The 23,973-nt window shown below is 43.5% G+C and overlaps 1 protein-coding gene across 1 annotated transcript in view; it reads left to right on the top strand.

Moving 5' to 3' along the window:
• The first annotated feature begins 1,603 nt into the window (after positions 1-1,603).
• Positions 1,604-23,973, top strand: part of tm7sf3 (transmembrane 7 superfamily member 3) — a 45,374-nt gene continuing 23,004 nt past the window's right edge. The window contains exons 1-3 of the mRNA XM_020512948.2: positions 1,604-1,872; positions 18,101-18,255; positions 20,983-21,130. Of these exons, the coding sequence (XP_020368537.2) occupies positions 1,746-1,872; positions 18,101-18,255; positions 20,983-21,130 (430 nt within the window). The 5' untranslated portion in view covers positions 1,604-1,745. The remainder of the gene's footprint in view (positions 1,873-18,100; positions 18,256-20,982; positions 21,131-23,973) is intronic.

Below are 23,973 nucleotides of genomic sequence, written 5' to 3'. Positions count from 1 at the left end.
CTCGCTGCTGCGGAAAAGCTGCCAACATCATCAAAGACCCATCGTAATGATCTCCTACAACCTCTTCCATCAGGGAGAAGATTTTTTTTTAATTCATTCACAGGATGAGGGCATCCCTGGCTCGGCCAGCATTTATTGCCCATCCCTAATTGCCCAGAGGGCAGTTAAGAGTCAACCATATTGCTGCGGGTCTGGAGTCACAATGTAGGCTAGACCAGGGAAGGATGGCAGTTTCCTTACCTAAAGGACATTAATGAACCAGATGGATTTTTCCTGACAATAGATTCATGGTCATCATTAGATTCTTAATTCCAGATATTTATTGAATTCAAATTCCACCATCTGCCATGGCAGGATTTGAACCCAGGTCATCGGAACATTATCTGTGTCTCTGGATTAACAGTCCAGCGATAATACCAGTAGGCCATTGCCTCCCCTTGAACAGACACACCAACCCATTCAGTAACAGCTTCTTCCCTCCCTTTATTAGACTGATGAATGGACTCTGTAACTTCAAATAATGCTGGTCTTGTTAATGTTGACCTTGCCTAGCGCATGTCCTGTGTGGTGTAACCTAATTGCCTCACTCTGTCAAAGTATTTTCCACTCTATGATCTGTTTGCCCTTGATTACTATGATCTGCCTGTACTGCTCGCAAACAAAGCTTTTCACTGTACTTAGGTACACATGACAATAAATCAATCAATCAAAAACAAAGTTTGCTCCGTTGCTTTTTATTTAAAATTGTTTTTCCCCCTTTCGGGGAGCACAAAGTAAAAAAAAGTCTGTGACTTTAAACTACTGTGAGTCATAATGTCTGTGCATTTTCCAGTCCTTGTTGCTGTGGAAAAGCAGTATAGAAAATAACAGCAGAAGTAGGCCATTCAGCCCTTTGAGTCTGCTCTGACATTCAATATGATAGTAGCTGATCATCCAACTCAGCCCCCTGTTCCTGCTTCCCCCCGTCCCAGTACCCTTTCATCCCTTCAGCCCCAAGTGCTATATCCAACTCCATGAAACCATAAACAAAAACAGCAATTGCTGGAAAAGTTCAACAGGTCTGGTGGCATCTATGGAGAGAAATTTCAGCTTTTGTTTCTGATTTGCAGCACCTACGGTTCTTTTGGTTTTCCTTGAAACCCCCTGATGTTTTGGCCCCAGCTCCTTTATATGGAAGTGAATTCCACAGGCTCACCTAGGAGACAGAATTGGAAATTTTCACCTTTCCTGTATTAGAGATAGTAGGAACTGCAGATGCTGGAGAATCTTCTGATACTGTACAACTGATTTTCTGAAGAAGGGTCTAGGCCTGAAACGTCAGCCTTCCTGCTCCTCTGATGCTGCTTGGTCTGCTGTGTTCGTCCAGCTCTACACCTTGTCATCTCACACCCTTCCTGTGATCAGTGCTCTGATGCCTCTGGCTGAGGCTGGACACGACGGGCCGAATGGTCTTCTCCTAGCTACAACCATTGTGGGATTCTCTGTTCTGCAAGAATGTCTTTCAGTGTCATAAAGCGGTTTCCGGAGAGCGATGGTAAAACCAAGAGATGGTTGGGGTTGCAATGAGACTGGCGGCTGGGAAAGGGTTAAAAGAGCCGGGGGCTGGTTCGTTTCAGTTCACATCACGAGGAGATACTGTGATCAGGAATAGGGGGCAGGTACCGGATATTGAGGCGCTGTGGGACTGATTCTGTGTTTGTGGGCACCGGGACAACAACAGCATTCTCCTGAAGCTGGCTACAGCAATGAGCCAGGAGCTCTCAGACACACATATACGGAGAGAGAGAGACAGCCAGGACATGCCGACTTTGCTCCGGGTGCAGAGCGCTGTCCCGTTCCTCCTGCTCCTAGCCCTCTCCCAGTCTCCTGCAGGTGAGTACTTCCCAATTTATCCACCTACAGTTATTTCTAGAGGCTGCTCCGGTTAAAAACAAAATCAATAAGTGGGGAAAAAAAAGTTACGTCTTTAAGGCGCCACTTTGTCTTTTTAAAGTTACTACGTTGTTCGAAGTGATAGGGGAACTATGCTGAACCTCTGCGTACCTCTTAATTGCAACTTCTTGTAATATTCTTTCAACATAGCAACGCTAAATGCTGCGGTTTTAACGACTTTGTTCGGTAAATAATCCGCGAAAACATCGGTGAAGTTATTCCTGCAAAGTAGTGGTTGTGGGCACCGACTGTCGCTGTTATCTGTGTAAATACCGACCGTTCCTGGGTTAGAGCCACACTTCTACGGTTTGAATCATCATCGTTCAGCAAATTGCTTTGGTTTTTTTTATCATTACACTGAAAGCCACTGTTACGGGCGATAGAATCTCAGACCGGTTACAGCTAATAAGAGACTATTTGACCCCCCTCTCAGTAAAAGAGCTAGGAGTGACACCAGGAGAAACATCCTTACTCGGTTATTTTCTGAAGAAGGGTCTAGACCCGAAACGTCAGCTTTCCTGCTCCTTTGATCCAGCTCTAAACCTTGTTATATCTTACTCAGAGTTGTTTAGGATTTGGAATGCACTGCTTGGGAGAGTGGTGGAGGCAGCCTCCATAGGAAGTTTCAAAAGAGCTAGATACATATCTGAAAGCAGTGAATTTAGAGGGTGCTGGAGAATGGGACTGTTAGCTCTTTTTGGCAGCTGGAACAGGCACAATGGGATGAATGGTCTTCTGGACTGTAAAATTCAATGATTCTAAGTATAAAACATTTGAGTGTGTAAGATAATGTGTGATTCATATAATTACAGTTCTACAGGGGTGGCAAGTGTAGAGAGAGTTGAATGGATTGGGATTGGGGTGGGGAAGAGAATAAGAACCTAAAAATAGGGCCTGGAAGGAAGCACCTCCACAGAAACTGTCAGACCTGTGGGGAGAGAGAAAAACAATCAGTTCTTCAGTCTGTGAACCTTTTCAACAGCTTTGAGTTCTAATGAAGGGTCATTGACTTGAAATGTTAACTGGGTTTTTCCTCTGCCTGACCTGCTGAGTTTTCTCTCTCGTTCTGATTTCCAACACCCACTGGATTTATCTTTTGGTCTTGAGGTATATATGGCACACCTTTTTTAAAATAGTGAGAAGGTTATGGATGTACTCTAGTTTAAAAGGTATTTGGCTTCTGAGCCACTTCAACTGAGGCAAGGAGTTTTTGAAAAAAACAGGCTATGATGAGCCTTTGTAATTTATAAAGAAATGCTTTGGGGTCAGCTGGTGTGTGGTGACCAGTCCTTTTTTTTAAGCAAGGATATGAAGGCATTAGGGTGGCTCAGTGGTTAGCACTTCTGCCGCATAGCGCCAGGGACCCGGGTTTGATTCCACCCTCTGATGACTGTCTGTGTGGAGTTTGCACATTCTCCCTGTGTGTGTGGGTTACCTCCGGGTGCTCAGGTTTCCTCCCACAGTCCAAAGATGTGCAGGTTACGGTTGTTTGGCCCATTGTGTCCAGGGATGTGCAGGCGAGCTAGACTAGCCATGGAAATGCAGGGCTACAGGGATAGGGTAGGGAGATGTGTCTGGTTGGGATGCTTGTCAGAGGGTCGATGGACTGAATGGCCTGCCTTTGCACCCAGGGTGTAGGAAAGATTCACAAGAATGGCTCCTTGGAACTTCAGGGATGTGGATAGATTGAAGTTGGGACTGCTATCCTTGGAGAGGAGAAGAGAAGGCTCAAATGAGGTTTTCAAGATCGTGAGGGGTCTGGACAGAACTGAGAGCAAGCTGAACCAGAGGTTACTGATTTTTAAGGTGATTGGTAAAAGAAGCAAAGGCGACATGAGGAAAAGGCCTTTCAAACAGTGAGCAGTTGGGGTTTGGAATTTGCAGTGTGTATGTCGGGCAGGGGCAGTTCAATCAGGGAATTAGAGGGATAATGAGCTGGAAAGAGCAGATTGGTAAGGTTATTGGAGAAGGGTGGGAAAGTGCTCAAGATGGGCTGAACAGCCTCCTATGCCTGTTACCATTGTGATTCTAGCTAGGTTAATAATACTCAAGTGCAGATAATGTCAGTCTCATCAATGTACTAACTGGGAAGTGGGGAGAATGGAAATTTAGAATTGAAGATGAAACTTATGCTGTGTATATACAGGTCTTGTCAGAGTAAGTCAAGAAGTTGTACAGTGAAACACTGCAGACAGACTTCTCAGCTGATCCCTCTGTGTTTGCTGCACCTACATTGTGCCTTTTCCAGCTTTGGGAAACTTTATCAAGTTCCTGATTTTGAGGATTATTGATAGCTTGAAGCCTAAAATTAGGAAGGAAAAAGCCAGAACTGAGGGGTCTTTAGAGGGTACATGTGGGAAGGATGTTCCCCCTTGTGGAAGAAAGTAGAACTAAGGTACACTACCTTTTTTTTAAGAAAAAGAAGCTGCCAGTTTAAAAGAAGAGAAATTCTTTTCTCAGGATTCTCCTTGAAAATGTTCATGAATATTTCTTAAGGCAGAGGTTGATTTTTGAAGCAAGGGTTGATAAGCAAAGTGGTTATAGGTGATTGGGGATAGGAGGGACTATGGATTAATCAGATCAGCAGCAAGGGGCAGAGCAGGCTTGAGGGTCTGAGTGACCTATTGGAAGGATTGATGTGTGAAGAGAGACTGGATCAGTTAGGACCATATTCACTGGAGTTTAGAACAATGAGGATAGATCTCATAGACACCTATACGATTCTAACAGAACTAGACAATGCAAAGCCGGAAGGATGGAGTGAATTCACATTCGGTCATGTGTGTTGCTGGTGGCTTTTTTCTGTCTATCCCTTGTTGCCCTGAGGGTGCTGGTGGAAAACACCTTGAACCAAAACAGTTTGTAGATTGACAAGTGACCATGTTGATCTGAGGACTGAAGTCCTCTAGAGCAGACTGGGTAAAGGAAGCAGGTTTCCTCTTCCTAAGGCCCTTTTTTTTTCCAGAATTTTATAATGGAAAGAATTAAGCAGTGTCAGCATTTGTAAACGAGTGCAAAAAAAATTGATTATTTCGGAGTCTTTTATGACTGGATGTTGCTTAGTTGTTTCAACTTGTTTCCAATTATGTTTGTTATAACACGAAAGAATTTCTATGAAACTGGATTAGCAACTTTGACTTGTTCAGTTTGAGTGTTGGGTTATCTGGGTGCAAAGTTTTTTTTACTTGTTACAAATGAATGTCATGACCATATGTAAAGCTGACCAGAAACTTACTTTTTAATGAACCTGTTCATGGATGTTATGACCTACCTCTAAAGCAGGTAGGACTTGAACCTGGAGCTTCTGGTCCTGTGGTAGGGACATGACTGCTGTGCTTTCAAGGCCCCCTGTAAAACTGACCACAATTTGGTAGCAGACTCTCTTCAGCTGGTAGCTTGATGACCTGAGCATGTCGTGGTGCAGTATTGGGGGGGATGCTGCATTATTGAAAGTGTTCCTCAATTGAGATGGCAAAGACTGCTGTTTGCAGTCGTCTTCAATCATAATTTGGTACAGAGATCAGCTGGCCTAATTGTTTCTGCCCAGTGCATGCTCAGAGCTAACGTATTGTCCTTAAAATACTGCATATTGTAATTGAAGTATTTTTACCAATTCTCTTTTAAAAGCTGCTGCTAAATATGCTTCCACTGCCTGTTTGAGCAATGGAATCTGGATCATTGAAAATAGGAGCAGGAGTAGGCCATTCGGCCCTTCAAGCCTGCCCAGCCATTCAATATGATCACGGCTGATCATCCAACTCAGTGCCCTATTCCTGCTTTCTCCCCCATACCCTTTGATCCCTTTGGCCCTAAGAACTATATCTAACACTGTCTTGAAAACACTCAATGTTTTGGCCCCTTCCACTCTCCTGTGGCAGAGAATTAAACAGGCTCACCACTCTGGGAGAAGAAATTTCTCCTCTCCTCAATCCTCAATCATCTACACTGTATTGTTAAACAGTGACCTCTGGTTCTGGACCCCCAGGTCATTGGGAATGTCCTTCCTGCAATTACCCTGTCTAGCCCTTTTGGAGTTTTATAGGTTTCTATGAGCTCTATTCTCATTCTCCTAAACTCCAATGACTATACTCCTAACCAATCCAATCTGTCTTCACACATCAATCCTGATATCTCTGAAATCAACCTAATAAACCCTAGTTGCACTCTGTCCATTTCTAGAATATCCATCCTCCGATAAGGAGACCAGAATTGCAATACAATACATAGAACATTACAGCGCAGTACAGGCCCTTCGGCCCTCGATGGTTTCACAGGTCGGCGCAACAATCTGAAGCCCATCTAACCTAAACTATTCCATTATCATCCATATGTTTATCCAATGACCATTTAAATGCCCTTAAAGTTGGCGAGTCTACTATTTTTGCAGGCAGGGCATTCCACGCCTTTACTACTCTGAGTAAAGAACCTACCTCTGACATCTGTCCTATATCTATCACCCCTCAATTTAAAGCTATGTCCCCTCATGCTAGCCATCACCATCCGAGGAAAAAGGCTCCCACTGTCCACCCTATCTAATCCTCTGAACATCTTGTATGTCTCTATTAAGTCACCTCCTAACCTCCTCCTCTCTAATGAAAACAGCCTCAAGTCCCTCAGCCTTTCCTCATAAGACCTTCCCTCCATACCAGGCAACATCCTGGTAAATCTCCTCTGCACCCTTTCCAATGCTTCCACATCCTTCCTATAATGCGGTGACCAGAACTGTACGCAATACTCCAAGTGCAGCTGCACCAGAGTTTTGTACAGCTGCAACATGACCTCATGGCCCCGAAACTCAATCCCTCTACCAATAAAACCTAACACACCGTACGCCTTCTTAACAACGCTATCAACCTGGGTGGCAACTTTCAGTGATCTATGCACGTGGACACCGAGATCTCTCTGCTCATCCACACTACCAAGAATCTTACCATTAGCCCAGTACTCTGTATTCCTGTTACTCCTTCCAAAGTGAATCACCTCACACTTTTCTGCATTAAACTCCTCTCAGCCCAGCTCTGCAGCTTATCTATGTCCCTCTGTAACCTGCAACATCCTTCCGCTCTATTCACAACTCCACCGACTTTGGTGTCATCCGCAAATTTACTCACCCATCCTTCTACGCCTTCATCCAGGTCATTTATAAAAATGACAAACAGCAGTGGCCCCAAAACAGATCCTTGAGGTACACCACTAGTAACTGAACTCCAGGATGAAGATTTCCCATCAACCACCACCCTCTGTCTTCTTACAGCTAGCCAATTTCTGATCCAAACCGCTAAATCACCCTCCATCCCATGCCTCCGTATTTTCTGCAATAGCCTACCATGGGGGAACCTTATCAAACGCTTTACTGAAATCCATATACCCTACATCAACCGCTTTACCCTCATCCACCTGTTTGGTCACCTTCTTCTCAAAGAACTCAATAAGGTTTGTGAGGCACGACCTACCCTTCACAAAACTGTGTTGACTATCCCTAATCAAATTATTCCTTTCTAGATGATTATAAATCCTATCTCTTATAATCCTTTCCAACACTTTACCCACAACCGAAGTAAGGCTCACTGGTCTATAATTACCAGGGTTGTCTCTACTCCCCTTCTTGAACAAGGGGACAACATTTGCTAGTCTCCAGTCTTCTGGCACTATTCCTGTCGACAATGATGACATAAAGAGCAAAGCCAAAGGCTCTGCAATCTCCTCTCTAGCTTCCCAGAGAATCCTAGGATAAATCCCATCTGGCCCAGGGGACTTATCTATTTTCACACCTTCCAGAATTGCTAACACCTCCTCCTTATGAACCTCAATCCCGTCTAGTCTAATACACTGTATCTCAGTATTCTCCTCGACAGGTTTCACCAAAGGCTCCTAACATAGAAGAGGTGATGGCCTGGTGATATTGTTACTGGGCTGTTAATTGAAAGACCCAGGTAATGTTCCCGGGTTTGAATCCTGCCATAGCAGATGGTGGAATTCAGCAAAAACCTGGAATTGAGTGTAACGATGACCACGAAACAACTGTTGAGAAAACCCATTCATGATTCACTTATTCCCTTTAGGGTAGGAAACTGTCAGACCAGATAAGGATGGCCTGCGTTTGACTCCAGACCCACAGCAATGTGGTTGACTATTAACTTCCCTCTGGGCAATTAATAGTGGCCTAGAGCTACACCACCATCTGTGAATGAATAAAAAAAAATTAGTGAGGCATCCCTGCCTGTGGACAACCTCTGATTCTTCTTTTCTTTGAATGTTTTCAAGCCAGTATTCCCACAAGCAGAGATGGAATCTCATTGGATGTTGGGTTCCGGTTTGATCACTAGTAAAGACTAATTGTTGAATCTATCTGTAAAGGCTCTGTCTTATGGGTGACCCTTGGGGGATAGCTGTGAAACCATCTGAAGAAAAGTCAGAGGTGTGGTGCTCAAACTCAGTTGGCTGAATGGATGTTACAGTATCTTGTTTACTTGATGTTTGACAACTTGCCAAAAGCACAATGCCTGCTCTAACTTGTTGATCATGAGCTTTGGAAAATTATAAGAGCAGATCCATGAAGTATTACTGGAACTCCTGTTGTGTTAAATGAACAGATTTCAGGAATAAAGTTGGGGGAGGAGCAGTGAATCTCTGTACTCTGTCTAGTTAGCGTGTCACTTGTTCTAATGTTCCAACTTTCCATTTCACTCCTTGTCCTGCCCTTGGCATGTTCCTGGTGAAGTCTGGCCCATGTTGCCTTTATTTTAATCCCGTTCGGTTTACCTGTTGATTGGAATATGGTTTTGTGTGATAGACTTCAGTGCTGTGAACAGGGTGGAGGTGGTTATACTTGGAGCAGGGATTGTCACAGGAGTTTTGATGAAAGCTGTTCCAAATTTTCAATGGCTTTGGAGTAAATATTGTTTGGGATGCTGGGGAGGGGTTAGATGCTGTTTGTAACCCTTCTGCCCACGTTTGCCAAACCCCATCCTAATAACCTTATGACCAACTCCACGTTTGGAGTAATCATACAACTCTCTCTCTGGTGGCAGCTGGGCTGGTGTGACCAGAGTTTAGATTTCAGGTGACTGGCAAAATACGCCAACCTGTATTTGTGTAGCACTTTTTCTTTTAAACTGCAGTAACATCCCAAGGTGCTTGGTAAGAGTGTTGTTAAATTTTGGTTTGGTAGTAAACCACATGAGAAGTGTTGAGGCTTGGTGGCCAGCAGGTTGCTCAGAGGTACTCTAGAAGCATAGTGGTAGTGTTCCTACACTGAACCAGAGGCTTGGGTTCAAGTCCCACCTGCTCCAGAGGTGTGTAATAACGTCCCTGAACAGGCTGATTTGGAAAAATGGGTTAAATTTTGTCTTGTTTTTAAATTAGCCCTTTTAAAAACCTAGGGACCACCATCTCTGAGCAATCTATCTTCAGAATTGCATGAATTTCAGGTTTTGGGGCCTAGTCAGCTGAAGGCAATTGAACGGCACGTTCCCTTGTGTCTATGTTGTAAATTGTAACGATCTCTGATGCACTGTGTGGTGGCAAGAGAACCTACTGGTAAGCTATCAATTAACCCTTAATTCCACAATGTTACAATTTCACTCTTCATCTTCCAATGTCTGCCTGTTCCACCAGCCTGTTGTTCATTATTTACTTCTGTTTGCCATTTCCAAATTTTGGAATTGAGCCCTTGTTTCTGCAACTGAGTCATAGCAAAACATGCCTATGAATTGTGTGATTGCTCTAAACGTGGGGTTGGTGGCCAGCAGGTTGCTTAGAAGCACAGTGGTAGTGTCCCTACACTGGACCAGGAGGCTTGGGTTCAAGTCACACCTGCTCCTGTGTGTGTGTGCACACGTACTGGTGCCTAATGGCAAACAACATGCAGGCCATTAGAACCTCTAAATTCTGGTCAATGTTTTGTCGTACTCCTAGGAAAAGTTAGGGGTGTCTCTCTCCTTCAGAGAAGACTGCAGGGTAGTGTGGTTCTGACCTCTGAGTTGAGAAGGGGTTTATTGCATAAAACATTGAAGATTTCAGGGGAGACCTGAACTAGGAGTCCTGAATATAAAGTCGTCATTGATAAACCTGGTAGGAAGCTCTCCACCTGGACAGTGGTGAGAATGTGATACTTATGACCACATGGAGTAGTTGAGGGGAATAAAGTGGAGCCTTTTTAAGAGGACGTTGGATGAACACAAGGGGGAGAAAGCAATAAAAGTATATGCTATGTGATGTGAGAAGCAAGAGACTAATTAGAACATACACCTCCTGACTGACCTGTTTCTGTGCTGTAAAGTTATTATCACTGACAACTTAACAAATTCTGCAGTGCCCATTTGTGAAGGAATTACACAACCAGATTTCACATTTTAAGACTTTTTACTGTACCATACAAACTAAAATCAATATTAACGAAACATGATGTATTAACTCACTTGGCTGGTTTGCAAGGCAAAGAGATGCCAACAGTATGGCTTCAATTCTTGCTTTGGCTGAGGTTACTGTGAAGTATTCTCCTTCTCAACTTCTGCCCTTGCCCGAGGCATGGTGACCCTCGGGTTAAACTATCACCAGTCACCACTCTAATGAGAGCTGCTATATGGTCTGGTTGGACTGTGGCAACTTTGCGCAACTGACTGTTCACCCTGAACCTCTGTCTTGCACAAAAAAAGACCCTTCTGACAGTGCAGCACCCGCTCAGCTCTAGACTGGAGGTTAGTAAAGATTTTGAAGTTGTACAGCTACACATGGCCTTCTGACTTGGAGTGTGGATAGCTACAGATGGCTTCATGACACAATTGTAGGAGGATAAAGTGAGCCTCACAGTAGAAGGACCTGTTGACTACTTCTGGAGCCAGCTGGGAAGTCCATTATGGTCAGGTTTACTGCAAATCTAAAACTTCATTGCACCCGCTGTGCTCTGTGTATGACAGCTCATTCTGGGAGTTTCACCAACTTCACGTGACTTGGTGTGATACAACTTGTGATTTTTTTTTTTTGGCTTCAGATTTTGCTCTAGGTTATACAGTTCATTCCACATTCCTGAGCTCGGGGTGTGCACTTCATCCAAATCATGTTAGATGCAGTGAAATCTGATCATGTGTAAATTTGTCATAAGTTGTTTTTCTTAGTTTGGAATTATCTCACGCAGGAGGATGCAGACTTCTGCTTGAACTCTGACTTTAAGTGGCTTGGCATTTGCTGCTGCCCTCTTTTTGTGAAGAAAACTCTATACTTGTTTTCAGACTGGTGACAAGATTTGGATTCTTTACTGATTTTTTTTCAAGTTATCTTGCTCTCGCTCTCTCTTACATCCCATCACCAACCCCCAAGCCCATGACTGAGTAATTTGGCTGTTAAAATGTAGGAAAACATTGAGCTTAAGGGGAAAGCATATAACTGTACAGCAATGCAGGCATCTGCATTATTTTGTCTTTATGTAATTGCACAAAGGTGAGAGGCAGGTCAGGACTGGTCTGAATACAAAGACTAATAGAGAATGACTCTCATTTTACTTGGGAGGAATATAGACTCAGATGAACCCAGCTAGAAGTATAAAAGCAGATAGGAAGAATTCCTTAAATATCTTAATGAAAAACATTAAAATGCATGTTGTACCATAGAAAGTGAAAATGGGGTTAGTTGGTAATAAAGATACTCGTAATGAACAAATGTTTTCCTCCGCCTTCACTACAGAGGATATAAAAAATAGCCTAGTAATTGTTGTAAATCAGAGCAGAAAGAGGAGAGGAACTAGATTGGATAAATCTGCATCTTTTTGTTAGGAGATAGCAAGAACTGCAGATGCTGGAGTTAGAGCCAACAGTGTGGAACTGGAGGAACACAGCAGGCCAGGCAGAATCAGAGGAGCAGGAAAGTTAATATTTTGGGTCGGGACCTTTCTTCAGAAATCTTTTGGTTAGACTCATTCGTGGGATGTGGGTGTCACAAGCAGCAGCATTCCTAATTGCCCTGGAATTGAGTGCCTTTGTCAGCCATTTCAGGGGACGTTGCTGTGGGTCTGGAGTCATGTAGGCCAGACCAGGCAAGAGTGGCAAATTTCCTTCATTAAAGGACATTTGTGAAGCAGGTTGTTCTTATTTTTATACAACCTGATAAAAATGGTGACCATGAAACTGAGATTATTTTTTCTATTCAAGGTAGTTTTAAATTCCAGCAGCTGCCCTAGTGGACTTTGAGCAGGGTGCCCAGAGTATTAATCTGGGTTTATGGATTACTGGCATTGCAATTATGCTACCATCTCCCTTATGATGAACACGATCCTTCCGTATTCTAGTGCACAGCAGCAAGATTTTTTGTCTTTTCAAACAACCAGCTGGCTGAGTAGATGGTCCAAGTGTTTCAAAGTATATTTACAATTCATCATAAAGCAGAAATACCAATGTTATAGTGTATCATCTTATTTTGTTAGGACACTAGTACGCAGGTTCCTCAGTGAGAAATCTCTGCTGTGTACAAGACCCAATCAACTGCACTGTGATTATAAAATGCAAGTGTTTCAACTACACTCAGTAACTGATAATGTTATGTTAACTTTTTGAATTACTTGCTGCACTTTTGTTTTGTGTACTTGGAAACCAAGGTCTCTCTGCTTGATGAGGAGTAATGTCTTTACCTAGAGAGTGGTAAGCCTGTGGAATTGTCACAGGAAGCAGTTAAGGCCAAAACATTGATTATCCTCAAGCAGGAGTGAGATATAATTCTTAGGCCTTAAGGGGAAAGAAAGAGGGAACCGGAGACTGGGTTGGATGATCAGCCATGATCGTATTGAATGGTGGAGCAGGCTCGAAGGGCCAAATGGCCGACTGCTCCCATTATGTTTCTATCTGAGCTCTAATCTCTCACCATTTAGATGGTTTTTTTTTTAAAAAGAAGCTTCCAGCCATAATGGACAATTCATTTCCCCACATGCTATATTTGCTGGCTCTTTACCCACTTAATGTAAATTTATTCATAGCCTCTTCACAACTCACTTTCCTACTTTACCTTTGTCATTATCTGTCCTGCCCTTTACCCTGTTGGAGAGCACTTGTTTTGTTTTACCTCCATCTTCTCCTTTTTAATGTTCAAAACCTGTTAGGTTTCTAGCATCTCCAGTTCTGATTTGTTTTTATGATTTACAATGTTTTAAAAAAAAAAGCAGTACTGGAGCAACTCAGCAGGTCCGGCAGCTTGTGTAGAGACAGAGTTTTAATGTTCTGGATCCAAAATGACATCTCTTCAAAACAAAAACTGAAAGAGCTGCGGAACAAAAGCAGAAATTGCTGGAAAAGCTCAGGTCTGGCCGCATCTGTGAAGAAAAAAAGAAAATCAGAGTTAACACTTCAGATCGGTTCTGAGGAGGGGTCAACGGACCCGAAACGTTAACTCTGATTTATTTTTTCTTTTGTTTTTCACAGATGCTGCCAGACATCCATGACATCTCTTCAGATGCGAAAAGTGATATTGGATTGTGGTGTCTCAGGAATAATGTACTTGCCCTGGAGCGAGTTCAGAGGAGGTTCACAAGAATGGTCCCAGGAATGAGAAGCTTAACATATTAGGAATATTTGAAGACTCTGGGACTATACTCATTGGCGTTTAGAAAGATGAGGGGGGGGATCTAATTGAAACTTACAGAATACTGAATGGCCTGGACAAAATGGATGTTGGGAAGATGCTTCCATTGGTAGGAGAGACTAGGACCCGAGGGCACAGCCTTAGAGTAAAAGGAAGACCCTTTTAGAACGGAGATAAAGGAGGAACTTCTTCAGCCAGAGAGTGGTGAATCTATGGAATTCACTGCCACAGAAGGCTGTGGAGGCCAGGTCATTGAGTACATTTAAGACAGAGATAGGTTCTTGATTATTGAGGGGATCAAGGGTTACGGGGAGAAAGCAGGAGAATGGGGTTGAGGAACTTATCAGCCAGGATTGAATAGCAGAGCAAACTGGCTGAATTTCTGCTCCCATGTCCTATGGTGTCTGTGTACACAGATGGTGCCAGACCTGAAACATTCACTTTGTATCTCTCTGTACACAGCGATAGATATTGTCTAACCTGCTGTGCGTTTCCAGTGATATCTGCCACCTTTTCAGGTGAAGTGACAAAGAATTTTCTTCACTCAAAGTGCGATGAACCTTTGAAATTCGTCTTCAAGAAGATTGTGGAATCTCCACCCTTGAATATAAGGCTATGACAGACTGATATTTGGGGTCTTAATATCAAGGAAGAGGTGGGAAAGTGATATTTTAAGCCAAGGTCAGCCATGAATGAATGACAAAGTTCAACAGGCCTGCAGGTTTACTGTTGCTTGTGTTTCTTGAGTAATTGCAGTTTATTGCTGCTTGAATTTTTTTTCTTGAGGGTGCTGATGGAAGGTAAACTTTTGACCAAAACACTAAGGGAGACTTTCCTTGCTTCTGACAGTGAGGGGTTAATGGAGGTCATCAGTCATCTCGGTTTCAGATCCACTCTCTTAATGACATTTGGGTTAGCTTTCAATAGAACCGTTGTGTCTCTTGGAAAATTACAAGGCTCCTGATCTAATTTGCTAATTTGATTTTGCTGTGCCCTTAGCAAAGTTGCTTTAAATATTTGTTTTATTTGATGGATAAATGGCAAGGCATGCCTTGCAGTATTTTGTGGGGTAGAACCAGGAATTGTAGACTGTCATAGTGTGAGCTCGTTTCACTGGCTGGGGGTATTAGACAGACTGGCACTTGTTTTAAATGCCAAATTCAAATCGAAGACCTGGCTTGAGGATTTCACTTGTAACTGCCTCAAAGTTTTACAGCAATAACTTTTTTTATTTATATAGCACCTATAATGTATATGCAATGCAACAATGTTATGTGATGTGGGAAATAGGAGGGCAACTGACCCAACTTGGTGCGAAGGATATTTTAAGTGTCTTTTAAGGTTGGAATTAAGGTTGAGAGAGATGTGGAGAGGAACATTCCCCCCGCCCCCCCACCACCCCCGCATTTGGCCAGTGGCAGTGGAGCAGTTCGAGCTGGGAAACACACGAGAGGCTGTGTTCACATTCTGGTGTTGGCTGGCATTAATGACTTGTACAACTAGTGCCCACGACTCATTTACAACTCATTTCACTGGAGTGAAAAACAAAACAGACTCGTTAAACGTGTATGCTGTACAATAATGGGCAAAGCTGGTTTTGGTAGAATGGAGGAGATCATTTTGCTTTCGAAACTGACTCAATGGTATTACAACTAGAAGGCAGTGAAGGACCAGATGCTTTATTGAACCTAGTTCAGGATTGCCCACCTTGATAAAGACTGAATCACTTTTTTTGTTTTGCAGCTAGGTATACTGGGAGCAGCCCTGGCTGTTTGTTATAATAAACCACGTTTGCCCTGGGGCAACAACGAAGCGTGTTCTCCCAACCACCGTTTGTATTTGTCTTACACTTGGCAGATTCCAGTAACTGGCACCCCAGCAAAAAAAAGCCTCCCTGTGCGTGCTGCATGTTGGGCAGATCACGGCAGAGGAAGGAGTGTTTGTCTAGCTTGGAACCATCCACATCCACAAGCATTTGGTTTAGCTCTGGGCAGGCAGGATTAAATAGAGCTGGGCAAGGCTTTAAGGTCGTGTGATAAACCTTCCAGGAATATGTGCAATAAAGTTGGCATCTACCCCTACAAAAGACATTTAATTACGCACTTTCACATTATTCCAGCAGAGGGTTTTCAGAGCATAAAGGAATCTATTTCAGGTCGGAGGTGGTGGTAGATTTCACGAGCAATTGAGGCATTCTCAGAATAAAGCTTTTTAGATTTATTAGTGCCTTTAACAATTGGGACATCTCCAAAGTGCATTCAGTGCAAACCCCTGTTGTAAAAGTAAGAAATGTGGCTGTCAATCCTTGCTCCCAACTGCAACGTGATGATCTCATCATCTAATTTTGATGTGGTTGCAATAAGTGTTGACCATCTCCTAAATTTAACAACTTGTATCTTGATGAAGGGAGGAGTGTTGTTGAGGCTTTCTGCCCCTTGTTCGTTAGGGAAATGCAAGAATACCAAATTTCAAATAATCTCAATACTTAAAATGGTGATTGGTTGAAGTTCAGGGTTGTGGCTGAGTCTGCAATACTACATTATTACCGGTGTTAAGAACATGGAACAGTACAGCATAGCACAGGCCCTTCGGCCCACGATGTTGTGCTGACCTATTATCCTACACTAAGATCAAATTACCCCGCATACCCTACATATTACTATCATGTTTTTGAGAGATTTTAGTGGTCTCTTTTGCCGTTTATATGTTCTGTGATATTTTTGTTGCAGGCGTTCTCAGTTTTCCTCCTCAATAAACACCATCAGACCAGATAACATAGTTAATTACCTCCTACAGACCAAGGGGGTGGCCATGGGTACCCGCATGGGCCCAAGCTATGTCTGCCTCTTTGTAGGTTACGTGGAACAATCCCTCTTCCGTACCTACACTGGCCCTAAACCCCACCTCTTCCTCCGTTACATTGATGACTGTATCGGCGCCGCCTCGTGCTCCCACGAGGAGCTCGAACAGTTCATACACTTCACCAACACCTTCCACCCCAACCTTAAGTTCACCTGGACCATCTCTAATACCTCTCTCACCTTCCTGGACCTCTCTGTCTCCATCTCGGGCAACCACCTAGAAACCGATATACATTTCAAGCCCACCGACTCCCACAGCTACCTAGAATACTCTTCCTCCCACCCACCTTCCTGCAAAAATGCCATCCCCTATTCCCAATTCCTTCACCTCTGCCGCATCTGCTCCCAGGATGAGGCATTCCACTCCCGTACATCTCAGTTGTCCTCGTTTTTCAAGGACCGTAACTCCTCCACCCGCTTCCCCCCCCCCCCGTGGTCGAGAACGCCCTCAACCGTGTCTCCCACAACTCATCCCTCACACCCCATCCACGCAATAAGAACCAAAAAAATCCCCCTCGTCCTCACGTACCACCCCACCAACCTCCGGATCCAACGCATCATCCTCCGACACTTCCGCCATCTGCAATCCGACCCCACCACCAAAGACATCTTTCCCTCCCCACCCTTATCTGCTTTCCGGAGGGACCACTCTCTCCGTGACTCCCTTGTCGGCTCCACACTCCCCTCCAGCTCCACCACACCCGGCACTTTTCCCTGCAACCGCAGGAAGTGCTACACCTGCCCCCATACCTCCCCCCTCACCCCCATCCCAGGCCCCAAGAAGACTTTCCACATCAAGCAGATGTTCACCTGCACATCTGCCAATGTGGTATACTGCATCCACTGTACCCGGTGTGGCCTCCTCTACATCGGGGAAGCCAAGCGGAGGCTTGGGGACCGCTTTGCAGAACACCTACGCTCAGTTCGCAATAAATAACTACACCTCCCAGTCGCGAACCATTTCATCTCCCCCTCCCATTCCTCAGACGACGTCCATCCTGGGCCTCCTGCAGTGCCACAACGATGCCACCCGAAGGTTGCAAGAACAGCAACTCGTATTCCGCTTGGGAACCCTGCAGCCCAATGGTATCAATGTGGATTTCACAAGTTTCAAAATCTCCCCTCCCCCTACCACATCCCAAAACCAGCCCAGCTCATCCCTGCCTCCCTAACCTGTTCTTCCTCCCACCTATCCCCTCCTGTCTCCTCAAGCCCCACCCCCATCTCCTACCTACTAACCTCATCCCGCTCCCTTGACCTGTCCGTCCTCCCTGGACTGACCTACCCCCTCCCTAACTCCCCACCTTTACTGGCTCCATCCCCGCCTCTTTGACCTGTCTGTTTCCTCTCCACCTATCTTCTCCTCTATCCATCTTCTATCCGCCTCCCACTCTCTCCCTATTTATTTCAGAGCCCCCTTCCCCTCCCCCATTTCTGAAGAAGGGTCTAGGCCCGAAACGTCAGCTTTTCTGATGCTGCTTGGCCTGCTTTGTTCATCCAGCTCTGCACCTTGTTATCTCAGATTCTCCAGCATCTGCAGTTCCTACTATCTCTGATTTAATTACCTCCTTGTTTGTTGTTAGAGCTGTGTTTCCTGTCTAATTACAATCTCCTTTTGAAAGGATATAAAGCAAGTCCTGAAATAGCGAGAGATTTGAGCCAATGCCTGTGATGTGAGTTTGTCTGTCTGCAGTTCATGTTGAAATGGATATATCTGCATTGTAATTCTTCTCCTCGTGCAGATCGAATTGAATTCAAACTTGGAAGATTTCAAGAAATAGCATTATTTGAGAACAAGACGTTTGCTGTCTTTTTGTCAAACATTCCTGAGGATGTGACATTCGTCATCATTCAAGTGCACACGAAATATGTTAATACACTTCTTTCCTCTTATAAGGTATGTAAATGTGTATTGAAAATTCAATTCTTGGTTGCATTCCAACTTGTCATATACTTTAGACTGACGTCTCAAGTTTTTTTTCTTCCCACCCCACACCCAAACATTTGTTTCCTGTGTATTTTCTCACTGTGGTGTGTGTGTGCGTTCAGTGGTCTATCCTAACTCTCCAATCCCAGTCGCTGTTTACCCCATTGTCTGGCTTCGACTGAGGTTCCTGATCTACTGCTACCACATTTTTAAAGAAAAAAATTATCCTTGTTTCCAAATTTCCTATGCGCTCTCCGTAAACTCTGGCCAACAGACTTGTGAATAGAGGCAGTGAATAAATGGTGCGTTGGAATATGCTGCCTGCCCTTGTTTTGAAGTTTGTGTAAATCTTGAACCTTTGGTTGTGTTTCTGGATTTCCGTTTTCTGATGTTGAGTCACGCCACTCCAGGATGCAAGCCCTGGCTGTAACTTTCTCTTCTATAGTGAAACCCAGACTTTCAGCAAATGTGAATAAAACATCAGACTTGACTTTTTCTGGTGCTTCTCGTGATCTCAGACAGTACAACAGCTTTCCAGCCAATACATTCTGAAGTGCAGGCACGTTTGTAGTTGCAAATTAAGAATCGGTTCTTTTGTTTTTGCAAAACATTTTTAGTTATGCAGCTAAGGCAAAAACGTTTTGTGCACCTCTACTTTAGGCTCCTTCCTGGTCACAGTTTTGGTCTGTCTTGGTCCTTCTATTTTAAAATCTGTAAAGTCCTCTTTAACAATGTTTGTTTGGTCTAGTCAAGTTATGCTAATTTGATTCAAGACTTAACTTGTAAGACCTTGCAAAACTGAGGTGGAAATGTTTTCCAGAAACAAATTTTGCATTTTGTTTTTAACTCCCTGGGCATCGTTTAAGGAAATAAATCACCAATGTGGCATGAGCTGAAAGGTGGATTTGTGCTTGGATGTGTTTTGGATTCCCTTCCCTCCCAGAATCTGTGAATGTCTAGCATATGTCGGCCAATGTAAAGCCAAAGACTGAAGTAATAGGAGACTGGTACTTGGGGAGTTAGGATGGAGGTAGAGTTCTGTATATGCATCTGTGACTTTGTGACTCCAACCCCATAGCAACATAGTTGATTCGTAAGTGCCCTCCTGAAGTGACCTATGAAATCACTAGGCTCGATGGTCAACAAGTGCTAACCTTGCCTGTGATGCCTATATCCTAAATAAGAATGAATTTGAATTAGAAACGAAGCATAAAGTTACAGAAAATACTGGAGAAACTCAGCAGGTTGTTTCTGTTTAGAGAAAAGCAGTGTTTATGATTGTATTAACTCTGTTTCTCTCTCTATGGTGTTGCTGAGTTTCACCAGTATTTTCTTGTTCTATTTCAGATATCTGGCATCCAGAGTTGTGCTCTTGTGTTACGTTGTTGGGAAGCTGCTTCTAAACATCCTAGAGTTCAGAAATTCCCTATCTAATCACAGACTGAAAAGGATGAGACTTACAGCAGTTGTCACCTCAGTAGATGGAATAGTTACTTAACTTGCTTATTAACTGTAAAAGACTGACTAAATCAAAATCCATTGAAGCCTTTTTTAAATAGCATTTTCAAGTTACAATCTTTGTTTTAGCAGGAGTAGGCCACTGAGCCTGCCCCATCTTTCAGTTAGATCACAGCTGCCCATCTCCCAGCATCACTTTACTGCCCTGCGTCATTAGTCTCCAGAAACCTATCAGCTTCTGCCTTGAGCCTACTCAATGACTCAACTTCCGCAGCCACTTAGGTTGGAGAATTCCAAAGATTTACCAACTGTCCTGATGCAGGAGGTCGTCTTTCGGCCCATTATGTCGGAACCAGCTCTTCAAATGAGCACCATTGGCACCAGGTAATCTCCTGCTTTCTCCCCATTCCCTTGCACAGTATTTCTGTCCATATAATCATCTAATGACCCCTCTTGAATGCTTCAATGAAACCTGCCTCCTCCACATTTCCAAGCTGTGTATTCCAAGTCCTAACTAATCGCTGTGTGACTGGTTTTTTTTTCCCCCCAAACTTGTACTTTGTTTGCACATCACTGTAAATCTAAGTTCCTCTTGTTCCTTTTTTTTTAATGAGTGGCATCACCTCATCCCTATCTACCGTATCCAACCAGCCCATGATTTCAGAATTGAGTTGCCTTTTCTCAGAGTAGAACAGTCTGAATTTTGTCAATTTATCCTCGTCCCCAAAGTCTCATATTCCTGGAACCGTTCTTGTAATTCGCTCCCGCATTCTCTTTCCAATCTATTCCCATCCTTCCTATAATGTGGACCCATAACTGCACACAACATTCCAGCTGAGGTTTTACAAGTAAAAGTCCAAAGAACTGCAGATGCTATAAATCTGAAACAGAAGTTGCTGGAAAAGCTCAGCAGGTCTGGCAGCATCTGTGGAGAGAAATCAGAGTTAACATTTCTGGTTGAATGACCCTTCTTCGGAACATGAGGAAGGGTCTCTTGACCCAAAATGTTGACTGATTTTTCTCCAGAGGTTTTACAAGTGTCTTATTCACTGAACAAAGAAATTCCTCCTCGCCTCAATCCTAAATAGCCTGCCTCTTAATCTGAGAGCATGGCCCCTAGTTCGAGTCCCCAGCTCAGGGAAACATCCCATCGACATCCACCCTGCAGTACTCTGAATGAAAGTTGCAAGTTTTGTGTGTCTTTCATTGCTTTTAAAACTTCAATGTCCACATTTTCAGATTCCTGCAGGAGAAACCTCAACAACTGGTCAAGACCCTGCCTTGCTGCTAAGCCTAAAGCCAGAGGAGAATGCAACAATATGGCATCTACAAACACTGACAGAAAACGTCTCTGCAATGTCTGTCATTCTCCCGTACAAAGCAAGAGGTTGAACTGTCTCATTCTTGTATTGAGCGATTTGACATTTGCACGTCGATTTCAATTGTGTTGTTTATGCTAACCTGTCCTCTTTTCAGTAATGCTGCAATTTTTGATGTGATTGCCAAATGAGCCTTAATTCTAACACAGTAATTTGACTTTTACATTTTGTGAAACTCTGCTTGTATTGTTCTTTATTTGCTTGAATATTTCACCAGGTAGTGCCTGTATCTAAAGATCTGAAATGGGAATTTGGAATAATTGTTTGATATCCAGACTTTTTGCTTAGAAATGGCTCACTTTAAAATAATTCTCAGAATTAGTGAAATTCTTGTATGTGAGATTTGATTCTGGTCTTTGTAGGGCTGGCTGTTGAACTTAAGATGTTTCAAATTTGTGGTGATTGTCATGGTTACTTTTGCTGTGTATACTGTGAAAGTGACCCACTTGAAGCTAATGAGCATTTTCTGTTTTTTATTATTTCAGATTTTCAGCATTCTCAGTACGTTGTGCTTATCCCTATAAGCAAATGGTTGGGTTAGTGTTGCTACCGGTCCCCTTTTTTTTTTCTTGATATTTCAAATCAACCTGTTCAGGTTGTAATACAACTCTGGAAAACATGGGATTTGAACTCTGGTCTCCTGGCTCAGAGGCAGTACCACTACCACTGTGCCACAAAACACTCCAGTCTCCTTTCTTACTGGATCTAAGGGCTATTTGAAGGAGTATCACTAGTGAGTCTTAAGAAGAAGCAGCACTTAGGATAACAATACAGGTGTGGCTTTTTTTCATGACAGCACTAAATGCTAGGTGCATTTGGGAAATCGTACCTAAACTAACTGGATTATTAGTTGTCAAGGATAACCCATCTGACCCCACTGAGATTTCAAAGTAGACCCTTTATACCTAAAGGCTGTAATACAACGCAAGGGAAGGTGGAGCTTAATGCAGTCTCCAACAGCACCTCTTTGAGAACCATAACTTTATAGAAAATCTGTATAACATTTCCCCGATCACATTCAACACTAATAGGTGCTAGAGAAATGCATGTTAATGCAGAAGAAAATGTCCCGAAATGCTCCTGCAGTGTAATCCTGTAAATAATGGTGGTTGAGCTGCAGGTGATGCCAAAGGGTTAGGCTAAAGCATCATGTTTCCTGGAGAACTTTGCAAATCTAACACTGGAGTGTTAGCCATCAGTGGATGGAGGAGACTGAACAATGTCCCAGGCTTTCAAGGACACTTATTCCTGAGGGCAAGTTGTGGAGCTAGTAAAAGAATATTAAAGGAATGGTAAAGGTGAAAAGCTGTGAATTTGAGGATAAGACTTGTTAAAATTCAACATATTCAGATGATCAGGACTTTAGATGTGTTACAATCAGTAGATGGTTTAGCTCACCAGGAGAGCAGCATTATCCACAGTAGGTTTGCTTTTTAATGATTGTGGTCAGTGACTGGTCCAAACAGGTAGCTGCTTGAAGCAACGGTTTTAATGTGGATCTTCATGTGTTTAACCTGCCTGCTCACTTTTTAACAAAAAAGTTATCAATGACTCCTGTCTGCTAGCATCACTCTGCTTCAGTCACTTGTAATGGCTGTAGGAGGCTGAGGGTGACCTTTTTGTAGAGGTTTATAAAATCACGAGGCATGGATAGGGTGAATAGCCAAGGTCTCTTTCCCCAGGGTAGAGGAATCCAAAACTAGAGGGTGTAGGTTTAAGGTGAGAGGGGAAAGATTTGAAAGGGACCTGAGGGGCAACTTTTTCAGAAAGGGTGGTGTGTGTATGGAATGAGCTGCCAGAGGAAGTGGTGGAGGCTGGTACAGTTACAACATTTAAGAGGCATCTGGATGGGTACACGAATAGGAAGGTTTCAGAGGTGAGATTGTTGACTTGCTCGCCGAACTGGATTGTTCTCGTTCAAACATTTCTTCACCATGCTAGGTGATATCATCAGTGGAGCCTCCAATGCTCTGTTTCTGGGGAGGGGTCCTGACCCGAAACGTCAACTTTCCTGCTCCTCTGCTGCCTGGCCTGCTGTGTTTGTCCCGTTCCACGCTGTGTTACCTCTGACTCAGCATCTGCAGTTCTTGCTATTCCTGATAGTAGCAGATCTCTATTGAATTGAGATTTCACCACCTGTCATGGTGGGGTTTGAACCCATGTCCCCAGAACGTTGGTGCAGGCTTCTGGATTTCAAATCCAATGACCTCACCACGAGATACCCTTAAATGGTGTGGGGTGTGGCAATATTTTTTTAAGGGGAATCTAGTCAAACATAGGAACAGGAGTAGGCCATTCAGCCCCTCCATCCTGAGATGAATCCTGTGATTCAGTAAGATCAAGACTGACCCGTGGCCTAACCTCATATACCTGCCTTTGGCCCATATCCCTTAATACCTTTGCTTAACAAAAATGTATCTCACTCAGATTTAAAATCTAACAACTGATCCAGCAACCACTGCCATTGGTGGAAGAGTTCCAAACCCCTCCCATCATTTTGTGTCGAACCACTTCCTGAACAGTCTGGCCCTCATTCTCAGACTATGCCCGGACTTCTAGAATCCCCAATCAGTGGAAACAGTTTGTCTTTGTTTACCCTGTCTATTCTTGCTAATATCTTGAAGACTTTGATCAGATCACCCCTTAAACTTCTGAGTTCTAGAGAAAGCAAGGAACAGAAGCGTACTTTGGAGTGAGTTGCAAATTAAGTTTAGACCATAGGCACTTGCTTGTGACTTGCAGTTACTCATTTAGTACCTTCTCATATGGAGGATTTTCATTGCATCATTGAGATTTGCTTCATACTAGGATTTTGGTCACTTTTAGAATCTGAAAGTTCTGTACTTTTGTC

This window comes from Rhincodon typus, chromosome 18, assembly GCF_021869965.1.
Source record: "Rhincodon typus isolate 14 chromosome 18, sRhiTyp1.1, whole genome shotgun sequence".
NCBI classification, from domain to species: Eukaryota; Metazoa; Chordata; class Chondrichthyes; order Orectolobiformes; family Rhincodontidae; genus Rhincodon; species Rhincodon typus.
The sequence above is the reverse complement of the archived record's forward strand: the minus strand, read 5'-3'. Positions and strand labels throughout refer to the sequence as shown.